At 33.6% G+C, this 24,069-nt stretch overlaps 1 protein-coding gene across 15 annotated transcripts in view; it reads right to left on the minus strand.

The window, feature by feature from the left end:
- MPDZ (multiple PDZ domain crumbs cell polarity complex component) overlaps positions 1–24,069 on the minus strand; it is a 165,712-nt gene that overhangs the window by 82,465 nt on the left and 59,178 nt on the right. For all 15 annotated transcript variants that reach the window (XM_069476493.1, XM_069476491.1, XM_069476487.1 and 12 more), the window contains 9 exons: positions 23,350–23,559; positions 20,591–20,705; positions 20,174–20,262; positions 11,646–11,829; positions 10,795–10,863; positions 9,442–9,444; positions 9,003–9,109; positions 2,466–2,612; positions 1,460–1,624 (listed from right to left, as the gene is read on the minus strand). In XM_069476493.1, coding sequence (XP_069332594.1) covers positions 1,460–1,624; positions 2,466–2,612; positions 9,003–9,109; positions 9,442–9,444; positions 10,795–10,863; positions 11,646–11,829; positions 20,174–20,262; positions 20,591–20,705; positions 23,350–23,559 — 1,089 coding nt within the window. The remainder of the gene's footprint in view (positions 1–1,459; positions 1,625–2,465; positions 2,613–9,002; positions 9,110–9,441; positions 9,445–10,794; positions 10,864–11,645; positions 11,830–20,173; positions 20,263–20,590; positions 20,706–23,349; positions 23,560–24,069) is intronic.

Below are 24,069 nucleotides of genomic sequence, written 5' to 3' on the forward strand. Positions count from 1 at the left end.
GAGAAAGGGCCATACTCTATGCAAATAAGAGTTCTAAAATGCTATGACTTGTGCATTTGACTATTTCTTTATGAAGTTAACATACACACAGTGGCAAAACATAAGATTTGAAATCAGATTTGTCACAGCTTGAAGCCTGTCTCTATGATTTAAAATCTGTGTTACATTGAGCAATATTTTTAATCTGGGCTTCCGAGTTACCCATCTCATAGAGTTTTTTGAGGATTACATGAGGTAAATTTATAAAGCATCTGACACAGAAATAGGTATTCAAATTGTTAGTTTCTTTCGGTAAAAATAAAGTGAATATAGGTTAACTCAACTTTGTTCATCTGTATGAACATATCAAATTAAAGAAAGATTTGTTTATAAGGATGAAATTCTAGTTTGTATACTACCTTTCTTTTAATCAATTATTGCACAATCTAGGACCATAGATGAAAATTATATCCACCTGCTTTGTTGTAATAATTCCATTTACATATACCCATAAAAACATGTATGCATACATACGGTGCTAGCCTTTGAGTGCTATACAATTTGGAATTATGTTTCTTGTTCTATCCTATTCTAATCACCCATGTGAATATTAAACTATGTACTTTATTCTTCAAAGTTTTTAAATTATTCCACTGTGATGATTCCTTCAGTGTAATGTAAATCAAATCCTAACATCGTCTTTCATTGTACCTTAAATGAGATTTGACTAGACTACCAATTATGCAAAGTCCAAATCTTAATTTTAGATATTGATTGTGTATCCTCAGAAAAGCTGATTAGCTCCATTTCTTAACATTTTGATCTGAATGGAAAAGAATAAGCAAACAGGAAAACGGGAGTTTCTGGATGTCACACAGAATTGTCTGACAAGTAGCATTATGAGCTCAAATTTCTCATACTTTAAAGGTATAATGTCCAAATGAGTAAGACCTATATACACAGAAGTGCTGTGTCCAATTTTAGCCATTCACTAAGCACTAACTGTATGCCAGGCACATAGCTGAATAGGTTATATAAAAGTGTCTTTTACCACATATGTACTATGTACAAACTATTTACATACATCAGTTTTCTCTTCTGCAAATAGAGACAATAGGAGCATCTATTTCATAGGAATATTGCAAGTAAATTATATAAGTACATAGTGTGCAATAATATCTAATATTATTAATCACCTTAATTAACCTTCAGAGCAACTCTTTGAGACAGACATCATAACTTACATTTTACAGGGGAGAAAACTGAACATCAGAAAGATGGATGACTTGCCCAACTTTGCACAGCCAGCATTAAGTCTTATTCAAACCCAGGTCTGTCTAATTTGAAGGTCTATCTTATAAACCATGAGCTATGTGAGGAAATCAAATATTAAATTTTTTAAAAGCCTAAAAAATTTTTAAATACCATCTAGCCTTTCCATTATATATTCAGATTAGCCTCATGTCAATAAATGTAATACCTTTTCTGTTAGCTCAATATCGCATAAGTCTAGGCTATCCAATTCTGATTGGGTGGTGGGTGGCACAGTTCGACGACAACACACCATGGTCACTTCTATAGGCAGTTCTTTCAAGATATTCACGACATCTTGGTGGTTTTCCCCAAGCAAAGTTATGCCATTTACCTGTGGAAAAAGATACGTTGTCCAAGAAAGAACATTTCATAATATAAATATTTTTTAAACACATTTTTTATTAAATAAATATAAATTTTACTATGATGATTACCATAGTTCTGTGCTCAGAACTACAGTTAGACCTGTGGAAATACTATCTAGAACAATTTATGTCCAAGTTTAGAGTTTGTTGGAATTGGAGCTTCTACAGCATTGACAAGAAAATCACTAGCTTTCATTCATGTTTGATCTGCCAGTGTAAGATTTTGGAAAAAGGAGAGGTAATAAAAATATTCCCAAAGGATAAAGGTGGAAAAAAAGAAGGTTAAAAAAATTGACATTTTAATTGACAATTATTAAGTGAAAAAATGGCATATATGGTATGCTAGCATGTTATAAAAAGTGGAGGAAAAGAGCATATTCAAACTTTCTTATTTATGGATTTAAAATACCAGCAGATTACACAGAAACAAATATACTAGTAATTACCTAATGAAGGGTGATGAGAACGGGGTGGATGGGATGTTTACCTTTGTATTCTCTGCAATTTTGAAACATGTAAACGTATTGCCTATTCTCAAAATTGAATAAATATTTAAAAATTTCTAAAGAACATTTTTATAATTCTTTGGACCTAATGACAAAAAAACAGCATGGAATTAGGTCTGAAATTCAATGTACACAGAGGTGTGAAATTTCTGCTTTGGGCACTTTTTATTTGTAGATCTTCCGCAAGCACTCTTTGGAGGGGAAACTTAAAATAAGAACTTACTTATTCACCATATTAAGGCTCCTGCAGCCTTTTCAAGAGTCTTATTTAAGAATGAGAAAGAACAGCATAACTCCTTACTTCCAATAGCTCGTCTCCACTGAAAAGCTTCCCACTGTGTCCAACAGGGCCTTCTGGTAGAACAGATCTGATAAAGTGATGTCCCACCGTTGCTTCCAGACTTATCCCCAACCCACTGTTCTCACTAAACTTGCTCACGTGGGCCACCTGAAAAAAGAAAAATCACCACAATTCTAATACTTTCTTTTTTTTTTTTTTTCTATTCTCGTACACTTTATGTTCACCTAAAACTGGTCAACTTTCTCACAAAACTTCAAAAACATTATTGTAAAACTGCAAAGCTTTGGAGCTTTGCCACTGAAAGAATACTGGCGTCTTTCAGTTTCATGAAACAACACAAAATGAAAACGAAGCAGCTATTATCTAGATCTCATTTGCTTCTCATAAATAGGTACAATTTCTTGCATTGTTTCCCATAAAACAAAAATGAGATTCAGAGAGGTTACCTTAACAGAGTGACACAGACGGAAAAGAGCTTAAGAGTCTAAGCAGTCTGAACCTAGAACCACGCTCCTGACCTTATGCTGTTTCAAGGGGCAACAATGGTTTTAACATTAATAGCCTTAAATGCCTACATCAAAAAAGACAGAAAGATCATAAATTAACAATCTAATGACACTCTCAAGGAACTAGAAAAAGAAGCACAAACCAAACCCAAAGCCAGCAGAAGAAAAGAAATAACTAAGGTCAGAGCAGAACTAAATAAAATGTAAAACAAAAAAAAAACAATACAAAGGATCAACAAAACAAAATTGGTTCTTTGAAAACACAAAGAAAATTAATAGGCCTCTTGCTAGATTCACCAGGAATAGAACATAAAGGACTCAAATAAGCTCAATCAGAAATGAAAAGGAGATATTACAACTGATACCACAGAAATGCAAAACATCATCTGTAAATACTATAAAATCTCCATGCACATAAACTCGAAAACATAGAGAAAATGGACAAATTCCTGGAAACACCCAACATCCCAACACTCAATCAGGAAAAAACAGAACTCCTGAACAGAGCAATAATGAGCAGCGAGATTGAAGTAGTAATAAAAAATCTTCTAACGAAAAAAGGCCGGACCAGATGGATTCACAGCCAAATTTTACCAGACCTACAAAGAAGAGCTGGTACCCACACTGCAAAACTTATTCCATAACATTGAGAAGGAGGGAATCCTCCCCAACTCATTCTACAAAGCCAGTATCACCTTAATACCAAAGCCAGGAAAGGACACAACAAAAAAAGAAAACTACAGACCAATATCCCTTATGAATATACATGCAAAATCCTCACTAAAATACTAGAAAACCAAATTCAACAGCACATTAAAAAAAAAAAAAAGAAAAGAAAAGAAAAACACCATGACAAAGCAACCCAGGGATGCAGGAATGGTTCAACATACGTAAATCCATAAATGTGATTCACCACATAAACAGAAGCAAAAACAAAGACCATATGATCATCTCAATAGATGCAGAAAAAGCATTGGACAAAATCCAGCACTGTTTCATGATAAAAACCTTAAACAAACTAGGCATTGAAAGAACATATCTCAAAATTACAAAAGCCATATATGACAAACCCACAGCCAACATCATACTGAATGGGGAAAAGTTGAAAGCATTCCCACTTAGAACTGGAACAAGACAAGGGTGTCCACTGTCACCACTTCTATTCCTCATAGTGCTGGAAGTCCTAGTCAGAGCTATCAGGCAAAAGAAAGAAATAAAGGGTCTCCAAATCAGGAAAGAGAAGGTCAAACTATTGCTTTTTGCTAACTATATAATCTTATATCTAAAAAACCCCAAAGACTCCATGAAGAGGCTCTTGGAACTGATAAATTCAGCAGTCTCAGGTTACAAAATCAATGTACACAAATCAGTAGCATTCATATAGACAGCAATAACAGTCAAGCTGAGAGTCAAATCAGACTCAATAACATTCGTAATAGGCACAAAGAAAATAAAATACCTAGGAATCCACTTAACCAATGAGGTAAAAGACCTCTACAAAGAGAATTAGGAAACACTGAGGAAAGAAATCGCAGATGACACAAACAAATGGAAAAACGTATCATGCTCATGGAGCAGAAGAATCAACATTGTTAAAATATCCATACTACCCAAAGTGATTTAGAGATTCAATGCAATCTCCATCAAAATATTTATAACAATATCATATTTCATAGATCTAGAAAAAATAATTCTATGCTTTGTTTGGACCAGAAAAGAGCCCAAATAGCCAAAACAATCTTGAGTAGAAAGAACAAATCAGAAAGCATCACATTACCAGACTTCAAACTATACTACAAGGCCACAGTAACCAAAACACAATAGTATAGGCACAAAAATAGAGATATAGACCCATGGAACAGAACAGAAAACTCAGATATAAAACCATCCACATACAGCCAACTGATCTTTGACAAAGCAGACAAAAACATGCACTGGGGAAAAAGAAGTCCTACTCAATAAATAGTGCTTGGTAAACTGGATAGCCACATGCAGAAGAATAAAATAGAATCCATATCTCTCACCACTCACAAAAGTTAATTCAAGATGAATAAAAGACTAAAATGTAAGGCATGAAATCATAAGAATTCTAGAGGAAAATGTAGGAAAAACTCCTCTAGATATTGGCCAAGGCAAAGAATTTATGACTAAGACCCCAGTAGTAATTACAGCAACAAGAAAAATGAATGGGGCTTGATTAAATTCAAAAGCTCTGCACAGCTAAGGAAATAATCAACAAAGCAAATAGACAACCTATAGAATGGGAGAAAATATTTGCAAGCTATACATCCAATAAAGGCTAATAATCAGAATCTACAAAGAACTCAAGCAAATCAGAAAAAAAAAAACAAAACCACCGAACAACCCCATTAAAAAATAGACAAAAGATAAAAGACATGAACAGAAGTTTTTCCAAAGAAGATAGACAAATGGTCAATAAAGATAAGAGAAAATATTCAACATCACTAATCATCAGGGAAATGCAAATGAAAACCACAATGAGGTATCACCTTACCCCAGTAAGAATGTTTTCTATTAAAAGTTCAAAAACAACAGATGCTGGCATGGATGCACAGAGAAAGGAACACTTACACAATGTTGATGGGACTGCAAATTAGCACAATCCCTGTGGAAAACAGTATGCGATATCTCAAAGAACTAAAAGTAGACCTACCATTCAGTTCAGCAATCCCACTACTGGGTATTTACTCAAAAGAAAAGAAGTCATTTTATAAAAAGACACCTGCATTTGAATGTTTATTGTAACATAATTCACAATTACAAAGATATGGAATCAACCCAAGTGCCTGTCAATTCATGAGTGGATTAACAAAATGCAGTGTGTGTGTGTATATATATATATATATATATACCATAGAATACTACTCAGCCAAAAAAAGATGAATTAATGCCTTTTGCAACAATTTGGATGGAACTGGAAACAATTATCCTAAGTGAAGTATCTAAACAATGGAAAAACAAACACCACATGTACTCGCTATTAAATTGGAACTAACCAATGAGCACACGTACACAGAGGGAAGTAAAACTCAGTGGAAATTAAGTGGGGGTGGGAGAGGGGAGAAGGGAGGAGGGGATGGGTGAAAACCTACCTGATAGGCACAACGAACACTATCTTTTGATGGGTACACTTAGCCCTGACTCAAGCATTACAAAAACAATCCATGTAACCAAAAACATTTGTACCTCCATAATTTTTTTTCCCACTTCAGAATATTATGGGAGTACGAACACTTTGGTTACATACATTGCCTTTGCACCACCCAAGCCAGAGCTATAAGCGTGCCAATCCCCCAGAAAGCGCACATTGCACCCATTAGGTGTGAGTTTACCCGTCCCCTCCTCCCGTCTCCCTCCTGCTTGACACCCAGTGAATGTTACTTCCATATGTGCACATAAGTATTGATCTATTTGTGCCAATTTAATGGTGAGGACATGTGGTGCTTGTTTTTATATTCTTGTGATACTTCACTTGGAAGAACGGGCTCCAGCTCCACCCAGGATAATACAAAAGGTATTAGTTCACCATTGTTTTTTTCTTTTTTTGTGGCTGAGTAGTAATCTATGGTATACATATACCATATTTTATTAATCCATTCAGGGCACTTGGGTTGTTTCCACATCTTTGCAATTGTGAATTGTACGCTATAAACTTTTGAGCGCAGATGTCTTTCTTATAGAATGTTTTTTTTCCCTTTGGGTAAATACCCAGTAGTGGTATGCTGAATCAAATGGTAGTTCTACTTTTAGTTCTCTGAGGTACCTCCATAGTACCTTCCATAGAGGCTGTACCAGTTTGCGGTCCCACCAATAGTGTATGAGTGTTCCTATGTCTCCACATCCATGTCAACATTTGTTGTTTTGGTACTTTTTGATAAAAGCCATTTTCACTGGAGTTAAGTGATATCCCATTGTGGTTTTGATTTGCATTTCCTTGATGATTAGAGATGTTGAACAATTTTTCATATGTTTGTTGGCCATCAGTCTGTTTTCTTGTGAAAAGTTTCTGTTCATATCCTTTGCCCACTTTTTAATGGTGTTGTTTGATTTTTTTCTTGTTAATTTTCCTGAGTTCTATACAGAATCTAGTTATCAGCCCTTTATCAGATGTGTAGCATGCAAATATTTTCTCCTATTCTGTAGGCTGTCTGTTTGCTCTAGAGATAATTTCCTTGGCTGTACAGAAGCTTTTTAATTTGATAAGGTCCCATTTATTTATTTTTGTTGTTGCTGTGGTTGCTTTCGGGGGCTTCTTCATAAATTCTTTGCCTAGGCAGATGTCTGTAAGAGTTTTTCAAACATTTTCTTCTAAATTCTTATGGTTTCATGCCTCTCCATAATATTTTGAAATAAAAAAAAAAGAAAGAAGCTAAAAGAAAAAAGTGAATGAAAGCTTACAATAAGAGAATGTACTTCCAATTTCCTACGATTACACTAAATAAAGAAGAATGTTAGGAAATTACCCATTTTCACACAGACTCCAGTAATTATAATATTAAAATGAGAAGGTATGCTAAAGGTGATCAACTTCATTCCTTTTATTTTACCGTTAAGGAAACTGAGGGATAAGGACTGCTAAAAAAATTCATTTAAAAAGAGTTCTTTCAAATCTTAATAACATGTATAAGGTCAATATCAAAAGCAATATCGTCTGACCTTGAAATCTAATACTGAATGAAATCTTTCTCACCTCGAAAACCCCATTTAGACATTACTTTCTGTGAGAAACCTTTCAGGTCCCCACTGATAATGTCTATCAGTCCTTCTCTCATTACTCCTTTTGTAATTCCATTTATGCTGTATAACTGTCTTGCAACTATTTGAAATCATATCTATATCTTATTTACCTTTGACCAGGGTCCATAAATAGCTTACTTCTTTCTCACTTCTGCCCTTGACAGACTACTGGGAATGCCACCAACAAAGCATGTGCACAAAGGGTAGTTAAAAGTTTGCTCTCAGGTCTGACATCTGTGAGAAAATGGCTAAAGACTCTCCTTCATTATTTAACTGTCATCTGAAGAACAGCAGTCTCAGTTATGCATGCCAGTCACATTAACTCCACCCCATAAAAGCAATCTATGAACTTTCTTTTCATGTTAAAGTAAGTACTTTTAGGCTGGACTTTGTTATATCTTTCCTTGACTCAATTTAAAATGGTAATAACAGTTGTACTTAATTCTTATTTGACTATTAATCATCTTGAATGTTAAAAATGATTATGGTCAGGAGCATTAATTGAAACACTAAGAACACTGTTTGGTACAAAGTACTTGGTAATTACCAGTTATTAATATAATATGTCATCTATTGTGTTTCTCTTCTAATCCAGAGGCATGTGAGTATTTTAATAAATTTGAAAAATTCTACCCAAAATAGTATTTCATTTTTCCCTTTGAAAGCCCTGAAATCTGCAACTATGTATCTAAAGATTGATAATTTATGTCATCTTTGTTAGACTTCTTTTTGGGATCACTATGCTAGATATACAGACTATTAATAAACATAAAACATTCACCATGGCATAAGTGATATGAAGTAAGTACACAGAATTAACCTGTTAAGGAATGTAAATACAGAAGAGGATAAAAAAGAAGTGGGAAAGAGTCCTTATATAATTCTGTTCATAGATCATAATAATTTTTGTTTTATATTTTTAAGGAAACTGTCATTCTATTCTGATTCTTTTTACAAATCACAAGGTTTAGGAATCAGAAAAACCCCTCCTTGTGTCTACGTTGTTTATATGAATAATAGCAGTATTAAAATATTGATGAAATGTGAGTTCTGAAACTTTCATCCCTTTATTCCAGCTCCTTGGTTTCTACATAACTTTCTCCAACTTGAATTTTTTTAGTACCTGCATCACCACATTTAGTTCCTATAAAAAAGCTTTGGATATTTGATACTTCTCTGGGACTCTTTCTGATGATTACCTTTATTACTGCCATTAACTTCCTGCTCAAATACCATTATAAGTTAGGAAATTAGGGAGGGTAAGCTAACCTACCACTATTTCATAGTTAATTCCCATAATCCTTTGCCACTTTGTCAGCAGGACAGCTTCTTGTTGTGTATCTTCTATTGCTTCTATCTTGGCTGGTAGCGATGGATACCCTGAAATAATCAAGGCAACTAAGTTAGTGACAAACTACAAAAATCTCTGTATCTTTACATTCTATACCAGAGCCCCTGTGTCTGTTGTATTAAGTCAGATTTTTCACTCAATATTTAGGTTACTTTCATTTCTAGTCTTATTTTAATAATTTAATTTAGAATCCCACAGTTTGACACTATTCTCTTTTAATAGATGTCTTTTAGATCTTAACTATATTTACATTAAAGCATCCAAATATTACCTAACTTTTTGTAAAAGTATGAGGACTCTGAGTTGCTCCAGTATTCACCTGGTAGTCCTTTGGTGACTGTATAGTAGAAAACCATGTCACCTTCTATGTCAGTTTACCTTTCATTTTCATTTACTTCTTCAGAGGAAAAAGGACTATGCTATTACTTAGCAAAAAAACAAAATAACAAATAATATATAAAACTCCATGTACAATGAGAAAATATAGATAACAAATAATAAAAAAGTGAGATTGTACAATAACATAAAAGCTTATAATTGGAATCTCTCTAATTGGCCAAAAGAGAAATGATAAAGAAAAGAATACCACTAAACAAACTATGTAAACAATATTAAATTTAAAATGCTTAACTAAAACAAGAAACTGGTTGAGAAGAATTTTAAAGTCATATTCAAAGATTTTGATATTTCATCACAGTTTTTTATATTTTATTTCAAGATAGAGTCTCACTTTGTCACCCAGGTACAGCACAGTGACATGATCATAGCTTCCTGCAACTTCCAACTCCTGGTCTCGAGCGATCCTCCCACCTCAGCCTCCCAAAGTGCTAAGATTACAGGCATGAGCCACCACACCTGGTCTAATCATAGTTCTTACTCATAAAAGTTATCTATTACAAATTTCCATTATGCAGAACTCTCTAAATTATTTTTTTAATATCCCTTTTAGCATTCAGATTTCAAATTTAAAGAGTGTTCCAAAATTCAGATTTCCCCCATTCAAGTACTAACCAGGCTCAACCCAGCTTAGCTTCTGAGATCAAATAAGATTGGGTGCATTCAGGGTGGTATGGCTCTAAAAATTTTTTCAAATAGCTTAATGGTCTTCTGGTTCAAGTTGGTGTAAAAAAATGAATTAAATAGCTTAACGGATCCTAGGTTTATAGTGAGAAAATTCTCAGGAAGCCTTGATCATTTCTCTGCACAATTACTTTGCAAATCAACTTCCCAACATTAAAACTTAGAACTCTTGAAAAATTGAGAAGTGAGAAAAATCCTCCTAAAACTGAATAGTTTCATTTTGAAGAGCTTATACTTTAAAGATTCTCTTGTATTTATGTTAAAATACTTTAAAATTTTATTACTGTTTGCTCAATAAGGTAGAGATATGTTGGCTGTATAGAAACAAGGAGATTTTATCACAGCCAAATACACAGTCTATTAATTCCTAAGGGGTTCTGGTCAAAAAGAAAAACAAAATGTAGAAGAATGAGTAGACTGACTCAGCAAGAAAATATATCAGCTATAAATGAACCATTTTAATCTATAAGAGCAATTAGTCACATTTATAAATAGGGATTTAAAAACATTCCTTTTTTGGAAGATATTTATTTAAGCAACTTACAGTATATCCATAGAGGCTTAATCACATTTGCAAAAATTATTTCTCTTAAAAAATAATGAAGAACATAATAACTGGGTTCTAGGTGTTTACCTTCTTCAACTGGTAATATGCTGGTGTTTCTCCTCAAAGATAAAGAATCTTCATCTTTTTCATAATTTTCTTAAAGATAAAAATATTTTGGTAGTTACATCTTAAATATATTCAAGCATTTGAATTTTTTGAAATCCACTGCATTTATTTGAACCCCCACATGAGAGTCTGTTTTTTGGAGACAAACTTCTCAATAACGATAGGTACTTAAAGGAAAGTTCTGCTAACAGACAAAGAAGTTAACACATTTTTCCTGTGACTTGCTTCCCATCTCCTAGTACTGCAATAAATAATATATGGCATAAACATCAAAATGGTCAACAGTTTTAAAAATGAAACAGCATTTTCTAGTCAACAGCTTGACTTCTACCAATAAACCCTTCCATCAATGAGCTACATGGGGATTTTAGTAATTTACAGAGATATTCATGTAAAAACAGCTTATGAGTGATATTTCTAAATGTGTAAATTCAATTCCTTCAAGGAAAAGCTGGGCATGTAGAGTTATCATGGGGCTCACATAAATAGTCCAGGTAGAAGACTGTCCCCCTAAAGAACATTGCAATGGCATCCAGAAGTAAGGCAGGAACAGAAAAGCAAATGACTCTGCATGTTTCCAATTCAGAAATGGTGACAATGATGAATAGGATAGAAATCTACTTTATTCAGGAACCCATTCTACAGTTTATGGGCACATTTCTGGTTCCAGTTAATCCTAATTTATTAAACTTCCTTTTTCTACTTGGCTCATAATAAGTACTTGAGGGTAAAAATGATTTTTTAATTAAATTATTTCAGAATTAGAAAAAAATATAAAGGTCTAATTGAAAACCAGATTAATACGACATTACCTTTGTTTATGACAGCATTCACAGGAGAAAGATCTGCATCTTTTGTGACATCTTCCCTTGACTTGATCTCAGCTTCCTTCTTCAGTCCTCTCCTCAGTAGTGTCAGGTGCACTGTTTGTCCTGTGTGTCGCAATACCTCTACTGCTTGTTGATTAGTAAAACCCTGAAGATTTGTGCCATCTACCTGTGATAAAAAGACATGTTAAATAAATGGATATTTGTTTTACTAATTCACAAAATGCATATTTACTACTTGTTAGTGAGAAAAGAATGGAGAATGAGTATTCCCCTAACTGGGGGATAGGCAATAGTACTCTAACATCTGTTTGGGGACAGTTAACGTAAATGCTCTAGAATAACTTGGGAGGGTTCTGTTTGTCTTATTTAACATAGATTCTGAGATACCACTTCTAGGAATTATGAGCCAATAGTTCTAGGGTAGGGCCCAGGCTCTATGCTTTTTAAAATATTCTTTTACATTCTTTGGAAACTAGAATTATGCAGGATAAAAAGATATAGAGGACAGTGATGAAAGCATTCACTGAGAGCACCGAGGTATCCCTAAATCATTTATGCTGCCTTTAGAAAAAGAAAAAAAAAAAGACAATAAAACTGCCTTCCTTGTTATTTCCTTGTCTCTTCAAAAAAATATATGTGATTTTCACCATTTCTAGTTCACAAATGATAAAACATTTGAAAATTCTCCTGTGATTTTTCCAAAATATAGATGTGATCATATCACCCCAACCCTGCCTTCCGTAGAACACTCCTTAGGACAATGTTCCAAATCCTCCAAGTGTCTCCACTTCCCATCATCACTAGCGCCCACCATCACCAACCCTAGCTTGCATGATGCTGCCCATTACTCTCTGCCCTCCAGCCACAGAGGGCTCATTTCCATTCTTCTAACTTGTAGCATTCCCTTCATCCATAGGGTCTCTGCAAGTCCTGTTCATTCAGCCTGCACTCTGGACAGCTCACTCTAGCCCATACTTTTTCTTATTAGTTCACTTAAAAAACATCAGTAATTGCTTTAGATTTTAGTTCAACAGTTATTTACACAATCAAACTACCTTGATGTCCTTGACTGTGGTCAAAGCCCCCTTTTACCCATTTTCCCTCACAGTAACTTTCAAAATTTTAATTTTACATTTTCTGTCATTATGTGGTTTATAACTATATGCTGCAAGGACAGGCTCTGTGTCATTTTTGATTACAGTAGTGTCGCCAAAACACAGCACTGTCTGCACAGTAGCTATTCATCCCAAATAAAAGTATAGAGCCAGTGGCTCGTATGTCCAAGATTTATTTATAAAGCAAATTCCCTTTTGGGATAGATAAACACAGACTTTAACACAAAATTTTTAAAAATTCATAAAACCACAGTAAAAAGTTTAGAATTAGAAAAGTAGACCAACAAATTTAATGTTGAAATTCAAAATCATTGGTATTCCCTTGAATTGAGAAAGGGCTATAAAATGGCTAAGTGTCATGCTTTTCTTAAGCATAGTGCTGGCTACAGTAGGCACTCAAATATTTACTAAATGAATGAGAATTATAAGATCTAGAACAGTGGTCCCCAAGATGGAGTACCCTTACTCCAAAGGTTTCTAGAAGAATATAAGACTTCTAATTAAACATTCTAAAAACTCATTTACGTTACAGATACATGTATGAGTGTGTGTATATACACACATTTATAATGTCTATGTTAATTATATAGAGAGAATATATAACAACATATACATGAATATACGGAGAAGAGGAAAGAAAGGAAGAAATGAGTAGTTATTTTTACTAATGGGGATATTCAATCAAAAATCTAGAGTCCCCCGATCTAGATGATAATCTCATACTTTGCAGGTTCCTTAAATCTTGTATGATACATATGAACTAGATGGTAACTTGAACATAGCTGTCTGACTTTCTCTTCTTTCCCATTAGCCCCACCCTGCTGATTCCTTTTTGGAAACATTAACAAAACATAACAGAGAAAATACTGCAACAAAACTGGAAACCAAAGGACAAAGGTCCCTACACCAGTAAACTGGAGTAATTTCTAATAGAAATGGTCTGGACATAAGCAGATGGAAGGAAGGCCAGATGAACTTTCATCTGTGTGGGAATAGCTTGTCTGATCTACAATAACAAACTTCAGTAAAAATCAAACATCACCCTCTCATTAAAGGAGGCAATCAGATGGCACACGTGGATTCTAACTAGTAACTCCAAAAAATATACCAAGTGCTGGGCACATGCAGCAGCACAGAATTACTTACTTGTAATGAAATCACCTTAGCCACACATGTGTGTACACACACACACACACACACACACACACTGGCTATACAACAAACACAGAAAACAAGCCCTTTGATATACAGAGGCAAAGTTCCCCATTGTGAAGCTCTAGCATTTCCTCTCTGTTTTGTTAATCTACAAATGAATCAAGAGAAACTATAGTAAATTTAAACTTTCACCTTCCTTCTTGCTTTGTTAACACCTGAACCATCTGGACAAAACCCACACAAATCTCCAGTAGAACCCATTTCAACTCCTATTTGTACAAGCACAGCTCCTTTTGAGAATGACCAAAAGTAACAGGGTATGCAATAAGAAAACCACAGTCCAAAAGAAGGTATGCACACTAAAACATCAGTGCATGTATCTTCCTACGAAATTGTTATTGCAGTGAACAGTAAAAAAGACATTTCCTGAAACTTACATTCAAAATAATTTAGATTTCATTGTATTTATGATAGTAAGGATTATAGTTACAAAGAAGAAAAAATATTACCAAAAGAAAAAAGAAAACTGTTACAATGAAAGCAGTCAATAAGATTTTAAATACTCCAAAAATAAAATAAGCAACTGGAAGACAGGATCATACAAGTTTCCCAATATCTTGGAGGAAAAAAAGAAGCAGAAAAAAATGATCAGATAAATTAGACTAGAGATACATAGGCTAGTCTAGGAAATCCAACATACTTGTGAAAGGAATTATAAAGAGAAGAAAAAAAATGAGGGAGAAAATAATCAAAAAAAATGATTAGGGAAGGGAAATTTAGCCAAGTCTACAAATCAAAGAGACACATGAAAAAACAGAAAAGGAATGAAATAAAAATCTAACATCTGAATGTATCCTGATAAAATTCTTGTATTTCAAAGATCAAAAGAAAAAATTTATTAGCCTCCAGGCAGCAAAGAGAGAATTATCAGGTTATCTACAGAATTTGCAGTAAAGAAATTATTAACAAAGAATTCTATAATTAATGTAATGTATGTGAAAATGAAAATTGTGGTTGAGATGCTATGATTACTGATATCCTATACCAAAGTGAGTTGCAAAATTGGCCACCAAGCAGCACTTTAGTTGGTAAAGAACTATAATTCACACTTATTTAAGGCATAAAAGGTCTGAGTTGTTAAAGGTTAGGAAAAACTTAAGAGGAAGATTTGTTCTTTTTTTTTTTTTTTTTTTTAAAGAGAAAAGAGTGCTGTAAGTCCCCACCCAACCCACTCAGGTATTTCCCCCTTGGCCTCAAGTCAGAAGAGCTGCAGTAGGGGAGGATACAGTAGATTGTATCTAACTCCATCAAGAGGATAAAGGAAGAGGACTTTCAGCTGCTTTGACAATGGAGCAAGAGAAATTCGCTGTTATGTTGGGACCTGCTCAACTCCCTGACTTTGGGCATATACCAGAGGAGGACCACACACATACGAAAGCCAGGTTCAAGTCATTTTGAAACCTACCTGAGTACCTCTAGGGAATGATGGGACCCAAAAGAGAGAATCTATAGAAGAGACCGCTAAGAAACCAGGAGCCAAGGGCAAGAAGAGTCAGCTAGATAAAAAAATCCATCATCTATCCTTCATGGAAATTTAAGTCAAATAAATCTCCATTGAGACCTCCCAAGAGCCCAAGAAGGAACCCTAAGAGACAGTCGGTTTTAAACATCTGCCAGACTCATGGAGCACAAAGCCATATTACAGCAGTACCAGTAAAAGACAAAATTTCCCCTCCTCCTTCCTTCTCTTTGTTCTTGCATCCTTTACACCACAGAAACCCACAATAAGGTGAGGGAGTAGAAGAAAAGTTAGGTGGAGAAAGCTAGGCTGGGTGGTACACTCCATATCCCTAAGTAAGTCATCAGTTGGTAGCAGGCTTCTGATGGGACAGAGGGTAGTTTAAAATTAGATTATTATTTAGTATGGAAAAATTTTAATGACTAAATTGGAACTGTGTTTGGTGATTTTGATTGGTCATAGGATACGTTATTCTCTAAGAATAACCTAAGTCATGGGACTTGCTAAGATTTCTTTCAGGGGAAAGGGAAGTACCTTCCCCATTAAAAATTAAAAGGAGCAGTTGATGATAAGACTTTTAAAAGTTGTTTAAGACTGTATCCACTAAATCTTCCTTGTCCAATGTATCTGTTATCCCCAGCCAAATTGTCAAAGTATAAAAAGACAACAGAAGTAGACACAAAAAGTTTAGAAAGTCTACCAACATGTTCTCTTCCTGTAAGATTTACTCAAAACACTCTAGCTGAATGAAAGATTAATCAGATTTAAAATTCAAAGTAAGAAAACTGTGGCACACAAGATCCAGTGCTAAGCAACAAAATAAGTAAAATTCAAATCTAAATGACACTATTACAGCAACAAAACTAAATTCAAATGCTTCAAGTCCTTAAAAGAGAAGATATACAAAGTGGCATGTAATAATCTGTTTATAACAACAACTGTAAACAATATAACTGTCCATAAATAAGGCTGCTTAAATGTATCACAATAGATCTATATGTGCTTACAGACTACACCTCCCAGGTAAATTTTTAAGTAAAATAAAAAATAAAAAGGTATAGACAAATATGATACTATTTAATTATAACAACACAAAAATTTTCTAAATTTTAAAACATAAACTATTAGTGGTTTACATGAGAAAGTTTTTTTAACCATGTTCAAATTTTATACTTTATAAAATTTTACACCTCAAAGATAAAAATTAATCTAAAATAAATGAACATATTATTTACACTCACGATAACAAAGCAAAGAAAAACCAGCAAAAATCTCAATGTTGAGGTTCCATGAAAATTCTTAAAATGTACAATACTTTTGGCTGCAAGGTTTTCATTTGCAATAGATTTTTATCGTTCAACTTTTTAAAAATGAAGTTTCCTTAAGAAAAATTTAATGTGAATGGTTTTGTTTATTTAATATCAATAAACTTCAAATACGTAAAGAAAAAAATGCATTTTTTCCTTTATCTTCAAAATTTGATGACTTGGATTTCAAAATGTATTCCTTACCCAAATGTCAGATAATAGTACTAGCACAGAAGAAATTGCTATAATGGAATAATCATGGACTTTTAAACTTAGACTTCAGTTCAAATTTCTCAGTATCTTCATCTATAATATAGAAATAAAAGAACGTACTTTCCCAGAATTACAGTGCTCAGAACATTTTACTGGGAAGATACTCAGGAGCTGATATTATTATTAAAAGAGTGAAGAAGCAAGTAAAAAACATAAAATCCCCAAGGCTTTATGAGAACAGTTTTTGTTCAGTATCACCATATCCATCCAGCATATAAGCAAAAGTCACTGAAGCCTAAAGCAGGGGCCCCAGTTAGCTCTGGTCCTTCTTTATCACAAGAAGATAGTCAAGAGGTCAGTTCAGACCCAATGGTACCACTGACAAGTGTGTAGTGGAGCTGGGTACAATGACAGCAAATTGCCTATGCACTATCTCGTAAGAAGAAGAAATTTAACATCCTCATAATGTGCACTGCAGATACCACAATTAACAGGAACGATTATAGGAGAGAAATACTAGTTGGAACAACTCGCAAAACCTGGCCCCTTAGCACACCCAACCTAGCTTGCCAAGCCCTCCTCTAACACAGCCTATATGTATTAAGAGAGAACTTGAAACCTATTAACAAAATCACAGATTATCAAAAGCAACATTTGACACTTTTCCTTATTTATATGTTTGTTTAATAATTTTTATCAAATCTTTTATCATAATTCCATACAGCTTTTAGCATGGATCACTGAATATCAAAGTAAAAAAAATGAGTATATGATTTTATCTAAGGACAAGTTTGGCCAAATTTTTGAAAAAAAAAAAACCTGTTTTTGTCAAATAATTGTTATACAGAATACCAACATATAAAATGGAAAGAAAGGAAACATTTGCTCTATTCCCTGTCCCTGTAATACCTATAGTGAAACCCTAGGAGTCCACAGAATATAATTTGTAAAACAGGAATCATATAACAAAACTGTTTTAAGTTACAAAATAACACTTCCTCAAAATAGTAAGAAATAATAGATCACGGTTCCAATAGCTGCTGCTGTCAAAACAAAAATTGAACAAATAGACAAAGACTGCAGTTGTAAAAATGCAACCGGGTGTGAAGGACTTTACTAAAAATATCTCAAAAGACCACAAGATGGTGATATTTCCAACAAAATTAATGCATGACCAAAAGCACTTGCATGATGCTCAGCCAGAGTTTGAGGTGCTTCTAACTTTGTAGTAAGAAAATGCTGCTAAAAATTAAAATTAAAAATCAGAATATGGACGACAGTGAAGACAAGTGATTTTATTGAAGGCAAGAAAACAATTCAGAGAAAGGATACCTCTGCCTTCGAGTCAACAATTTCCTTCATCACTGACCTTGCCCAAAAAGAATTGTATTTGACATTCCACTTAAATAAGAATGCAAATAATGACAAATTTGAAGGGAAGTTATTGTGAGACTCTCAAATATGTAATCACTTTAGGGCCTCAATAATTATCTGATTATTAAATTGCTACCAGGTAGCAGGTACCAGGCAAACACAACTTGATCTTTAGATTTCAAAGTGAAAAGGTATAGGTAGGAGTTTCACAGAACAAAACCCAAGCAGACTCAGGGCGTTGCAATGTAGACTCAAAGGGCGGAGATAAAGGACTTCTTTATTCTCTTATTTTAAACATTGTGGTAGATAACACATAAAATTTAGCAACTTAATCATTTTTTTTTTTCTGTTGCCCAGGCTAGTCTCAAACTCCTGGGCTCAAGTGATCCTCCTGCCCTGGCCTCCCAAAGTGCTAGGATTACAAGTGTGAGCCACTGCCCCGGGCCCCGTCGTAATCAATTTTAAGTGTACAGTTTAGTAGCATTAAGTACAATATATTCACATTGTTGTGCAACAGGTCTCCAGAACTTTTCGTCTTGCAGAACTGAAACACTATACCCACTGAACAACTTTCTATCACTCTGTCCCCATTCCCTGGTAATCAACTACTACTTTATGTTTTTTTTAAGTCAGACTAGTTTCGATACTTCATATAAGTGGAATCATACAGTTTTGTCTTTCTGTGACCAGCATATTTCACTTAGCATAATGCCCTCAAGGTCTATCCATGTTGTAGCATGTGATAGGATTTCCTTCTTTTTAAAGACTAAATAACATTCCATTGTATGTATATACCACAGTTTGTTTAGCCATTCATAGACATTTGGATTGCTTCCAGGTCTTGGCTATTGTGAATAATAATACTGCTATGAACAAGGAGTCCTCTATCTTAAAATCGTATTTTTTCACTATTATTAAGAGTCCCACAGGATAAAAGAGACTTAATGAGGAAGAAACAAATAGCTATTGAGATTAATTAGCATTCCTTCCCCAAGATGTCTTTCAAATAATATATGTTCGGGGAAAAGAAAGATCCCACAAAAGTTTAAGAAACAGTGAGGTTAAAAAGGTAAACAGGTTTTTCTACTGCAGGACTTCTCAGTCTTCAGTTTTTCTGTGTGTACTGTGAATCCCTAAAGGACCATATTGTATGCAGTTTTTCCTAAACTTATTTGACCAGGAAGCATTTGGTGTAGGGTCTCTTGAATTTGTGTTTCAGGGAGCTGTTTGGGGAGTCCAGTATCCACTGAACGCTGAACTGAAAGTCGGAATCTTTTTTACACTGCCTTGAGCACCCATATGTTTAAAACATATTAATATTAGTATAACAATGATGGGTTGATCTAATTAATTAGATTTATTTCTTTCATTCTTTTATATTTTTGGGCTGAAAGAAGCCTTGGCCATGGAGTCAACCATAATAGTATCATTCCAAAAAAAAAAAAAAAAAAAAAAGAACACATCCTAAATTCAGATCCCATTACACTAAAGGCCATGACATCTGGTCTTTACCTTTGGAGTATCTGTAAGTACAGGAAAAGTGTAATATTAATGTATCAAATTCATTACAACCAGTAGTAGTTGAATATATCAGAAATTATTCAAGAAATAAGTCTCCCCTTTAGAATTGAGATTAGTAAAGCTTCTACCCAATGCTTTTATTTTACTTCCACAAAATAATAAAAAGTATAGTAATGAGAGCCTCAAGTCGCCAAAGCAAACTTAAATTAGTACAAAGTTAACTGTAGTTCTCAAAATTAAGTAAACTAGAAGAATGCAATTTTCAACCATGAAAATTAAAAAGGTATTATTAAATGTGTAACTTACTGCTATAATTTGGTCTCCAATTTGAATTCTTCCATCATGTTCAACAGCACTGCTTTTTGTAATGCTTTTTACGAAGATTCCTGAAGGTTCTAAGATTAGAAATAGGTTATTTTTCGCTATTTACAATGAATATCCATCCTCCATTGTCCAAATATAAAGTCCTAATTTTAAATAAGTATATATCAGCAAGTGATACAAGCAAAACCCGTAGTAGAAACTTAGGCTAGAGAATAAGACAATTGTTTTGTGTGTCTTAAATATAATATTAGAAACACCTACACCAAATTATTCCTAAGGAAGTTTTCAACCCGTTTACCCAACAATCTGAAAACATGTAATGTTGATTCACTATTTTATAATATACTACATATTAAATTCAATTACCAAGTTTTAAAAAAAATTAATGTTTTAAATTACCTAATTTTTTATCTCCAATGTAACCAGCAATGGTAATTCCTAATCCTTGGACATTTTTAGTGAGTTCTACATCAAATGTCTCACTTTCTTCACTTTTTTGAGTAGAAGCATCAACCTAAAATGAAATCAATAAAGATACAGAGAAATAAACATGTTAAAAAACAAGATAAGTCCAAAAAGCCACAACTTTAATTTAGGAATAATATGATATAATACAGTGTCAGAGAACTCTACAAGAGAATTATGGTAGAGATTGCTCCCTCAATCATGACAACATGGACTGAGAGTCACACTTTTGCTCAGAAAGGAAGGTCAGAATAAGTTTGACTCATCTTATCGGAGAGATATATTACTGTTTGTATATACTAAATTTTAAAAATCAAATAATTTCTTATTAACAAATTCTATTTTAAGAAATGGCTCATCTTCATTTCTAAAAGAAGTCAGGATGTAGTACAGTTGAAAGAACTCAAGTTTTGAATTCAGATCAACCAATTCAAATCTAGCTTTGTCACTTAATCTAAAAAGAAAACATCTACCAGGAAAGGAATAACAACAACCAGTCCAGCCACCACTTATTGAGCAGTTTCTATGTAACCGTCACTTGACTTGTCTTAATTCATTATTCCTTATGACAAACCCATGAGGTAAGTACAATTATATCTCCCTAAGGAACATAAACTTATCCAAGAACAAAGAGCTAGCAATCTAGTAGAGCCAGAATTCAAATCCAGATAGTTTGGTTGCAGAGCCCTTGCTCTTAAATGACATATAGTATGTAAAATCCCTAGGAGAATATGGGGGCCATAGTGCCTACATGTTAGTTACTATTATTATCTTAAATTTATAGTCGATTCTAACAACATGAATATGAGTTAATCTATCCTGCAGATATATTACTAATAGGCTGGTACCCTATTTTGAAAACCAGTGCAATGCACCAAGGAAGTATTTTAAGTAGTCTTTTTATTTGTTTTGTAAATTCAGCCTTTACCATGAAAAGGCATTTATTTATAAGGAAAATATGCCTTTCTGCATTGGCATTCTTCACTCCTGGAATGATAGCTGAAAGTGGGTTTCTCAGATGTCAACTTTCTCTAGCATGTAGAATTGTTATTAATTGCATGTTGGACAGAAGAGCAAAGCTCCCTAAAATTAAGCGTTAGTGGACTGGTACAATAAGTCATCAATAAGCTATTGGTACTATGTACTAGCTTGGTGTCAGCAGATTCTACAAAGAACCGTAAGAAGAACACAGCAAAATCAAGGCTATGGGTTGTAATGGACATGCAGGTTGGGGCTGCATGCTAATATTTTCTAATTTTCTTTAAACAGACTCTGACTGTATCTCACTGATAGTTTACCTAAATGAGATATAATTTTACAGTAAAGTTTTGTTTTTTTTCATTGCACATAATTATCTGTGCAAACTTAGCAAAAGTTTAAAGTTTAGATAATTACAAGAAAATGACAGGATGAAATCTGCTTCAATTGAAACAAATGTGTTTTCTATTTTTAATAAGACTTATGCGAGTGCTATTTTAGAGGGTGGCAATTTGACTATCGAATGGTTTTAAAAGGGGCACAAGCTTCAGAAATGATGATATGCACAGAATAGATATTTTTCTAAGCTTTCAATTACATCAAGTGGTTTTCGGTATTGCATTCATTTATATATCGCTGAACACAATGTTTTGTTTACCACAAAAGAATGCCATTTAAACAGTTTCATAAACAAGCTTTCTTTTTTCTCTTTGCAAAAAATAGCAACCAAACTCAATCCTAAAAACAACAGAATCATGGAAATTTCAAGTGTTCTAATAAAGTTTTAAAAGACTTGTGGAGGAGGTTAGGATATTAAAAAAGAATTTGTAGCAACTACATAGAAAAAACTTTGATAGGAAAAAAACTTGAATGTTTTTACATCTATAGCAAATGAATACAGAATTTGCATTTGCTATACAGCTTTTCTAGAAATTGGATCTAATTCTCTTCTTGAATGTTTAAAAGATTTCTTGATAAAATCATTTAATAATATTTTATCCACTGTAGTCTGGTGAACTGTAAACCAGCTGAGATAGCCACGATTTTCCAATAATTTTGAAATTTTCTGGCTTTTCTCATATAAAGTTAAGGACAAAAATGGAATGCTATGCCTATGAATAAAACTTCTGTTATGACACCAGAAGCATAACTTTTGTGAAAAAAATCATATAACGGGGTCAAGAATAATGACTATTGATTACAAATCTGATACAATTCTAATACATATCTTAAAACAATAACATTGAAAAGTTTTAGTAAGTCTTATTCACTCCCATCAAGCCTGCTCCCACTCTTCAACCTCCACACATCCAAAACAAACACACAAAAAAGAAAGCTGTTGACAGAAAATGATTAGAACTGTGACCCACCTTACAGAGAGCTTTCCAATTAAGAGATAGATAGAATTAAACATTTCAAGTATTATTTGAAATTTTATCCATACTCCCAAACATTATCCTCATAAATGCTCTTAGATAAAAATGTAAAATAATAATCTAGCATTTTTAAGCAACCCATTTTTCATGTTTTATACATTATTCCTAATTAACAAAAAATATTAATAATACTAAAAAATCCTTACATTTCAATTTTGTTCCATTATTTGGCACCAATATATGAACATTAATAAGTCTAGTTTCTACATAAATATCACTGTCATCTATTATAGGTGCTATTTTCTCTGACTTTCACGTTAACTATTTTTACCTACTTACCCGTGTCTCTGGTGTGGAAGATGGGGATGAGGAGAGAGTAATGCCCAAAGAGGGGGGTGCTGTGTGTTCTTCTATGGCACCTCTTGCAATCATCAATTTAACTCTATTTCCACACTGCCTAAGGACCTGTGCTACTTGCTCACTGCTCATTCCTGCTAGATCTGTGTCACCAATCTTTAGAATGTGGTCTCCACTGCATAATCGCCCATGCTGAATAAAAAGGAATTGAATAAACTATGATTATGGTAACTGCATCAGAGATATCCTAAATGAAGGAAAAAGAATTAATAAAAAATGGCAATTATATGAATTACCATTCATGGAATATTAAACATGTTATAATATCAAATGTCTTCTGAAACATCCTAGCATCACTATGTGATGTCATGAAATTCACAAATATTCCTTAAATCAATAACTGATATAGACTTTTCATTTTGATTTTTACCTACTAAAAGCAAGAAAAAAATCCCTTTTGGTGATTTTTTTTTTTTTTTTTTTTTTTTGAGGAACAGAAAGAAGAAAATTCCATTAAGCAAAGATGAAAAAAAGAAGATATTATGCAAATACACATTACTCAAAATGTGGTATGAATCACAAGAAACCATTGTACTAATATGATGATTTTATTCCTGTACATTTCAATTATAAATGTCTCAGAAGAACTCACTTGCACCTGAAATCCTTGTGAGATAAAAATCCAGATAGATGTGGGGAGTG

This window comes from Eulemur rufifrons, chromosome 7, assembly GCF_041146395.1.
Source record: "Eulemur rufifrons isolate Redbay chromosome 7, OSU_ERuf_1, whole genome shotgun sequence".
Lineage (NCBI taxonomy): Eukaryota > Metazoa > Chordata > Mammalia > Primates > Lemuridae > Eulemur > Eulemur rufifrons.